Source organism: Juglans microcarpa x Juglans regia, chromosome 8D (assembly GCF_004785595.1).
Source record: "Juglans microcarpa x Juglans regia isolate MS1-56 chromosome 8D, Jm3101_v1.0, whole genome shotgun sequence".
Taxonomy (NCBI): Eukaryota; Viridiplantae; Streptophyta; class Magnoliopsida; order Fagales; family Juglandaceae; genus Juglans; species Juglans microcarpa x Juglans regia.
The window spans coordinates 34,642,526-34,651,437 of NC_054608.1; the positions used below are offsets into that span (position 1 = coordinate 34,642,526).

The window sequence follows — 8,912 nt, forward strand, 5'->3', positions numbered from 1 at the left end:
TTCATGTGTTTATGAAAACTGGGTTTTCATGTGAGAATGGATTTTTGGTGCGTGTGTATCACGACCCCAAGCCGAGATGGGGTATTAACTCGGTGGAGCTCCTCTGGTTACTCGGGAGCGGAATATACTGAGTAACGTCCCCTGGATTGTCGCCGGGCAACAATGGGATCGGACGAGATGGTCTCGTGCCGACTCCGTGGTCCTTCTGCTGGCGGGGACTAGAGGATGTCTGGCCACGTACGCGCTGGGCGCGGAACTGGGCATCGCTCGTTGCGTAGTGTGGGTGCTTGGCCATGTACGCGCTGGGCGCGGAACTGAGCACCGCTACGAAGCCAGGACTTGCGGATGGTCCATAGGGGAGGCCATGGTGCATATGGAAATAATGCATGGTGCATTTGGAATTATTTCACTATTTTCTGGGAAAATAGTGCGAGTTGGTTTTTGGGTAAATCATTTTCTAGGAAAATGTTTTACGGATATTTTGGGCCAAAATGGGATTTTGGCGTGTGTTAGAAAATTATCATTTTCGGGGAAAATGATGTCTTGTGGAAAAATGCATATTTCATCATGTGCATGCATGTTAGTTGCATTTAATGCATTTTATATTACGTTGTTATTTTGGGTTATACTTACCTGCGATACCATTTTGTGGTAACGCAGATTTTGATGCAGATGAGGAGAAGGAGGGCGAGCCTGAGGAGACGGCTCCGCCTGAGGAGTGATCTGGGATCACTCGTTTGTTTATCTGAAACTATTGTAATATATTTTATGGATTACTGTATAACTGTTATTTAAATCTTTACTGATGTTTGATTGTAAATAAATTCTGGTACTTAGTTGACTATCCGCTGCGTTATTTTATTTGTACACTGTTGCATGTATACACACTGGCACTTCGTTGGGATGTGTGACCGTGTTGTCACCATCCTAGCGTCTCGATCCCTGTGTATTTGTATAAGGGGGATTGGGGGCGCCACATTGGTCTTATGAAAGGAATGACATGTTTGGTGTGAAAAGTTGCTATCGTTTTATTTTTTATCAACTTGGATCTCAATTTGCAGAGTCCTCAAATGTCCAAACTCATAATGTATTATGGAAGCACTTGTGGAAAATGAAGGTCCCAAGTAAACTGAAATTTTTTGCATGTTGTGTATGCAAAAATGGCCTTCCTACGGGGGAAAATCTAGTGCAGAAACAAGTGTTGACAGATGCAACATGCAGATTATGTTTTTTCGAAAGGGAGGATATTTCACATGTTGTAGTGACTTGTAGGGCTTTAAAAGGTTTGATGCAGGATTATATTCCTGGGCTTGTGTTTGACAGAGGGAAAACAGTCTGTAAGATGACATTGGATCTTTGTGAAAGGCAAATGCATGAAAAGTTATCAGTGTTTTTTGCTTTGGCTTGGAGTTTCTGGTTCCGTAGAAATAAATATCTGCATGATCAACTATTACTATCCCCTAAACAGGTTGCAGATGGTGTTGTATCTATGTTGAAAAGTTATGGGCAGGTTCAACAAAAGAATCGGATTCAGTTAATGCAACATTATAAATGGCAGGCTCCACAATCTGAATGGTTGAAACTAAATGTTGATGGTGCAGTTTTTTCTAAATTGGGAAAAACAAGAGTTGGGGTTGTATTAAGGGATGATCATGGCAGGGTTTTAATGGCTAGATGCAAAGTGGAAACAGAGATGGAAGGCATAGAAGCTATAGAACTGATGGCCATTTTCAGAGGACTGCAGTTGTGAGCAACCATGGGTATTTCAAAACTTTTAGTAGAAAGTGACAGCTTGCTTTGTGTAGAGGCTTTAAATGATGACAACATGTATAATTCTTTGCTTGGGGGGGTTATACTATGAAATTAAACAGCTTTCTTCACACTTTGAGAGTTGTATTTTTACACATGTATTTCGGGAGGGGAATATGGTTGCTCATATGTTGGCTAGGAATGTAAGTTAAGTTGATAATATTGCTTTATGGTGGGACTGTGTTCTAGACTGTATTTCTCAAGCTTTATGGCTTGATAATTGTCTGTAACTATTGGATTCCTTTGATGAAATGAATTTCAGATTTCTATAAAAAAAAAAAAAAAAAAAAAAAAAAAAAAAAAAAAAAGAGTAATGCTACTTTTTATATCTTTGATTTTAAGTTGCTTGTTCTAATTTTAAGTGGTTGACATATAAGATTAGTACTTATAACGCACTACATAATTAAACAGTATGACTGTGAGTGACAAAATCAAGGATGAAGAATAGCATTTCTCGATATATGTAATTACTCAGTTTTTTTTTAAGTAAACTACTTTTAATTCTAGTATATGTTATTACTCGGTTTTTTTTTTTTTTTTTTTGGTGACCTAAAGAATTAAGTGCCCTTTCGAAATTTTATATGAAATTATATTATGACCACGCACCAAGTAGTTGTATTTACTTATCATAATTGCAACCGACATTTGTGGCTTAAATACTTTGTCGATCCTAGCTACGACGAGGTCGTGATTTGGTCTTTTAGGATTTATAGCATCGTCCAAGATTTTATCTTTGTGGTGTACTGAATTATTATTAATATTGATTTAAATATGTATTTTGGTTACAGAATTCGAGGAAGGGGCCGGGAGATTTTTTATACAAATTTCGTTGTTGGGCGGGCCAATACATGGAACCGGCCGCATTGGCAGTAATTGGGATTCAGTACGTCACTCTGTATTTTAGTATATTTTTTTTATTTAAAAATTTTTTTTATTAATTTAAAAATTAATTCTCTTGTTATATATTTATTGAATTTTTAATCGGTTTATTTTTATGATTTTTAATTTCTGAAAATTAATTTGATATGTTTCTTTAATATTAATTATTGTTATTTATTTAAATTTCTCTTTATTTTAAATTAATTTATTGTTAGATTTAATTATTTTATTTTCATTTAATCACTACATTTAAATTATTTTATTTAACTTGCTGTTTTGAAATTTTTTTTGTTGAATCATTTTAGTGACCCAAGATGTGAGGATTGACCTCATTTCTTTCCCTCACTTTTTCTTTTTCCCTTTTTTCTTTTTTCCTCTTTTTCTTTTCTTCTCCTTTTCTTTCCCCCCCATTTCTTTCTCTCCTCTCTCTCTTTTCTCTCCTGCGTGCAGTTCCTCTCTCCCCCATTCGTGCGTCGTTCTCCACCCTGTGCCGTCATGCGCCACTCATGTCTGTCACCGCCCCTTCCGTTTGCTTCCTCTCCGGCCGGCGACCTCACCCTCCGATTTCCAGCCCCTCTCTCGCCGCCATTCTCCTCCACGTACGGCATCAAGCCGCGGCCTTCTTTGTGTTCCCACACCGCCATCGCACCACCTCCGGCTACCATTTCTTTATCACATCTTCCTTGACCCCTAGCAACCCAAACCACCCATTCCCAATTCCGATCCACCACCGGTGAAGCCCACCATCAACATTTCCGTTTTGAACATTTTGGTCTTCAACCGCCCTCTACGCCGCCACCCACAGCCAACCACCGCCATCATTAGCTTCACCAACTTTCCTAAGCCCTTCCCTAGTAATCTTAAGTCTTCGTTTGTCGCCGTTCAAAATTTGAGATTTTGAGACCCACGACCTTTGTCCATTTTTCCACTGTTACATTGTTGTATCGCCACTTCTAACACTTCCATAATCATTCGAAAATTATACTATAGCGTTGTAAGTATTTTCCTAAAGAACTTTTGAGATTCAAATATATTTTTACACTAACTCATATTTAATGAGAACTGGTTGGTTGTGCCGGACTGAGTCCGAGGAGTAAGGGGGTCGGTTGGATTGGATGATGGAGTTGCTTGTGTGATTGGTTTATGCTGTGAGATTTGTTGACTATTTCGGGTTTAAATATGGGTGTTTTGAGTTTGACGTTGGTTATAGTGGATATTGATGATTTTAGAAAATGATGATATATTTTGAGATTATGAGGGTTTTAAGTTTAGAGGAATTAAAATAGGCTATTTTAGAAACTTATGCTTAAATATCGAAATACGTGATTGATTAGAAACTTACAGAAATATGTGACGACTTATAGTTGACTCGATATTTTTTGAGAAAAATTTTGAAAAGTTAAGTTGTCCAAGTAAGCGAGGTCCCTATGCTAGACTTTGCATAAAAATAAATAAAATGAACTGAGGTTGATTTTTAGAAAAATATGCATGCTTTGTTATGAAAAGAAATTTGAGATGATCTTAGTTATTTTTTCTGCATGACTCATGAAATTCTGTTTATGAACAAGTACTTTCTGTCATGACTGGTGTAGACATAAGCAAACTTCTGACATTCTGTTTCTGAACTATGCAAAAGAGAGCGAATATGACAGATTGTGCATAAATTATAATTTTGTGATCTGATTCTATTCTGTTCTAAAAATGTTTTGTACTCTGATGTTATTTCTGAAACCTCTGGCATGACATTCTGTTTTTGTTCTGTTCTGACCTTACCACGAGTGTAAAACTGTGGCCTCTGTCTGAGTTGGTACCAACTTTTCTGTTTCTGATGCACCCAATTTGGAAACAAAGTGATTTTCTGCATGGTCTTTCCTACGTGCACAATTGGGGCTCCGAGATTGATAAGGGGATGATTCACATTCTGTTTATGCTCGATTGGTCGCTGGGATTTACACAACCCTACCATTGGGGTTAAACATGAAATTCTGTTATGATATGATATTTCAGTTATGTTGTGCTAATGAAAGTTTGAATAAGAAAATTTTTAGACTTTCGCTCTGATATTTTTGATAACATGTTCTGACTCTGCATTCTGAAAATAAAAAAAGATTTTGTTCTGCATTCTGAAATTTGTAAATGTTCATATTTGCATACTAGTATATGTTTTCTGCTTACTGAGTTGTTGATAACTCACCCCATTTATGTTCACAATATTATTAGATGATTTTGAATTTTTCAGTTGAGGATCAAGACTATGAAGCATTGGGTAAAATAACTTAACAATAATGGAGTAAGAATAGAATGTTTTCGATGAGTATTGGTATTTTTGTTAATTTTATTGTTGAAATGTGAGTTTAAGTGACATGTAGAGAAGTTGATATTTTTGGAGTTACTATATTGAGGATTTGATATATGAGTATGTGTAGTTAATTAAATTTGAAGTGTTTGCGTTTGATTTTGAGCTTTTGAAAGTGTATCAGCAATGTTGAAATTGATTATCAGATGATATGAGTTAACTCTCCGGACTCTCAGGAACGGAGTGTTACGACGACATCAAAAAATTAATATGGCTTGTTCCTATATGGGTTTGAAAAGCCTATAAATACGCACGCATACATGGCTAGCAACTACCACCACTAGTACCCCCAAAGACGATAAAAAAAAAAATAGTAACTACACCTGCTTAATTCGCCTTTCCTCGATCGAATGGCTTCCAGTGCTAGTACTGATTCTGTTGTGAAAGCCGGATACTGGATTTTCGGGAAAGACTCTATACGGCCGGTAGCAGATACAGCTTCCGAACTCTTCACACATCTTTATGCTGGCTTTGCCGAGGTCAACGCTAACGATGGCACGGTCACCATTCCTGAGCAATACTCGGATCAATTCCGAACCTTCACCGAAACCGTTCGAGTACGATCCCCTCAAGTGAAAACTCTTTTATCCATCGGTGGTGAAGGCTCTCCCATATCTCCAGTGGTCGAAGATGCAGATAAGCGTCAAACATTCATAACGACCTCCATAGGTCTAGCCAGGAACCTCGGTTTCGATGGCCTTGACCTCTGCTGGCTGTACCCTAATTCCCCGACCGACAACCCTGACAATCTCACGTCACTCCTGCAGGGGTGGCGTACTGCCGCGGAGTCGTTGCTGCTAACTGCAACGGTGTTTCACCACCCGGTCATTCCTGATATAGAGGGTAACATTACTTTCAATTATCCCATTCAGGCTATTAATGAAAAGTTGGACTGGATCAACGTACTGGCCGTTGACTTCTATACTCCCTCCAACTCACCCACTAAGACAGGACCGGTTCATGCGTGGCGTAATCCTCGAGAGCAAAACAAGTGTGGAAGTGAAGGCATTTATAACTGGATTAATGGAATTGATCCTAATCCTGAAAAAATTGAGACCAATAAGTTGGTCCTCGGCCTTCCATTTTTTGGCTATAAATGGACTCTGACAAACAGCGATCAACATGATTTCTTTGCAGACGCTAATACTGCAACGTTAACCTCCTTAGCGTTCAGAAATATCCAGGCGGACTATATCAACATTAATATTGCAGGCCGTCTCGTGAATGATCACGACATGTTTGTTGCCTCCTACTGGCATCACGAGGTTACTTGGATTGGTTTTGAGGATGAGCATAGCATCGCTACTAAGGTTAAGGAGGCGATTAGGGGAAATAACTTGGGCGGTTACTTTGCATGGGATCTGGCCGCCGATGACGACAATTGGACTCTCTCAAAAGCAGGTAGCTATAGGTTTACGTAGTGATTTCAATCAAGTAAAACTTATAAACTATTGCGGCTAAATGTGATTTATTAGATTAAAAAAAAGAAAAAACTTTACAATCTCAGATAATATAAAAAGTGATCACCTCGGTATATCATGCATGCAGTATTTCTTAAATAATGGTAACTATAAATTCTTTTAGAATTGAGAAAATCTATTTAATTATAAACCTTATTTCTTACACACCCAACTGTATACCACTGGTTTAGAAGCTTAATTAATTTCCATATCAACTATACTAAAAAATATATATAATTGGTGTTTTCATTTTTATTATGTGTAGCAAATGAAACTCGATAGGTCTGTTAGCTGCTTGCTCTCTTTTTTGAAAATTTTATTTTCTATTCTCTAATGAACATAATTTCTCTTTCTTTTTGTAGCTTCAAATGCATGGGATAATGGTATTAACAATCCTGGTAGTACTACTACTATTACTACTATTACTACTAATACTGGTAGTACTATAACTACTACTACTACTACAACTACTACTGCTGTTTCTAGAGAAGGGGAAATTAGTAAGACTGTTACTACTGATACTACTACTGTTCCTATTGTTGCTGCTTCTGGAGAAGGAGATATTAATAATGATACGCAAAATTCAGATCAAAACACTCGTTCTAGGACTAGTACTACCACCACCACTACTACTACTACTACTAGTGCTACTACTACTACTACTACTGCTACTGCTACTAGTACTAGTTCTGTTAATATATGTAACATATTATAAGATGCTTGTATTATCAACAATAAGGCCAATGCATGGCTAGCTGGCTATATATCATGCTGTGTAGTACCTACGTCGTGTGTAATATTATTATTATAGAATCGTGTATTATTATTATTATTATTATAATCAATAAGGTTAATCTTGTGACCAATTGTACGAGATGATTATCAATGTTCTCATGTCTTTTTCATGATTATAATATATATTAAATATGTATTAGTTTTTGAAAGTTTTGGAATTTTAAAATGGATAACCCTTCTTTATTCCTGAGATTTTGATTTTAATTAATAATGAAGACGTGATAAATTAGGGTGTGGTTTAGAGCAGCACGAAAGCAAACATAACCCTAGAAACGTCATTTGGCTTTCTGTCACACAATTAGCCGTAAATGCACGATTAATAGACTACTGTTAGATCATATATAACTTAATATCACTTCCATTTTCCGTTTAGTTCACATGCCAATTAATTTTACAATCGAAAAACAATAATAATTTTTTGTACTACACAGATCATAAGTACTACTTGACAGCCTAAACTAATGCCGTACGTACTTTAAGGATCAATTAATAATGCATGTGACGATCTACTATATATCATGAGTCTGGAGGTATATAGTCTCTTGTTTTAGGTACGTAAAGGAATTTTTTAGATTAGTCGGTTAAATAGGCTGTTTTGGGAGTTGGGATAATTTGTTTTAGACATAGTGGGATTAATACTACTCTTATGGTAATAACTTTAATCTATATATCCTTTGTTTGAGAAGATAATTGATTTAATTGTTAAAATTTTAAAAAGGTTGTCATAATTGAGTTTGTTGATGCAGTGTTCTAGCTAGCAAGGCCGAAGAGGTTGAACGACCACAATAATGACTTGGACATTAATATGGTTCTACATGCTCATGTTCTAGCTAGCAAGGCCGAAGAGGTTGAACGACCACAATAATGACTTGGACATTAATATGGTTCTACATGCTCATTCATATAATAAATAACATAAATATATAAAGTTTAAATAGAGAGACAGAGATTTACATGCTTTGGCATGAAAGCCTATGTTCATGGGTCGTTTAAGGGCAATATCCACTATATTGAGTGATTTTTCATTCTCTCATGATCTTACATAACTAATCTCAATACAATGAATCGTGATCTAGCGACGAGGCTTGCATTGTGGTTCATGGATGGATTTTGTATAAATAATCATGTACCCCTGCACTCTAGGGTGGACAATCATGTACATGTATCTTAATCCAAAACCAATGTGGATTATGTTAAAACTAGCTATCATGCATGCATTATTAAATTTTACTAATATATAGCGTCTTATTTATGGTAGATGAATATGTTTTTTAAGGCTATAAAAAATATTAAAACCGAACTCTTTAAAAACTGATCGTGGGTACTAAAACCCCCAAAGAGCTTGTAATAAACCCAGATAAAGTGTAGTAGAAATTAAGCTGAAAAAGAGATAGAAATTGATAGGAAATGTGGAAAGTTCGGGAATTAATGTCACAGGTAAGAACTCAGCTGATCTCTTCGAGGGGAGCACCTCCAGGAAAACACGAAAGAACGATTGAAAATATTCTGATGCCCTCTAACAACCCTCTACTACGGACTATAACCAACCCAAACGCTACTCCACTAGATGCATGGCTCCCATCCAATAGGAAATTAGAAGTAAAATACTACTA

General features: G+C 36.7%; 2 protein-coding genes across 2 annotated transcripts; both read left to right on the top strand.

The window, feature by feature from the left end:
- Positions 1–1,288: 1,288 nt before the first annotated feature.
- On the top strand, positions 1,289–1,750 carry LOC121242461. The gene has a single exon (XM_041140312.1). It carries the CDS (start codon positions 1,289–1,291, stop codon positions 1,748–1,750), a length of 462 nt encoding a protein of 153 aa, XP_040996246.1.
- Positions 1,751–5,303: 3,553 nt separating this feature from the next.
- On the top strand, positions 5,304–7,370 carry LOC121243686 (class V chitinase-like). Its single transcript, XM_041141809.1, has 2 exons — positions 5,304–6,445; positions 6,867–7,370. The coding sequence occupies exons 1-2, from the start codon at positions 5,395–5,397 to the stop codon at positions 7,217–7,219; spliced, it is 1,404 nt and encodes a 467-aa protein (XP_040997743.1). The 5' UTR covers positions 5,304–5,394; the 3' UTR covers positions 7,220–7,370.
- Positions 7,371–8,912: the final 1,542 nt, after the last annotated feature.

Coding starts and splice junctions, on each gene's coding strand:
- LOC121242461 (XM_041140312.1), top strand. CDS start 1,289: ATGCAGGATTATATTCCTGGGCTTGTGTTTGACAGAGGGAAAACAGTC.
- LOC121243686 (XM_041141809.1), top strand. CDS start 5,395: ATGGCTTCCAGTGCTAGTACTGATTCTGTTGTGAAAGCCGGATACTGG. Junction 6,446..6,866: donor TTGGACTCTCTCAAAAGCAG/GTAGCTATAGGT, acceptor TTCTTTTTGTAG/CTTCAAATGCATGGGATAAT.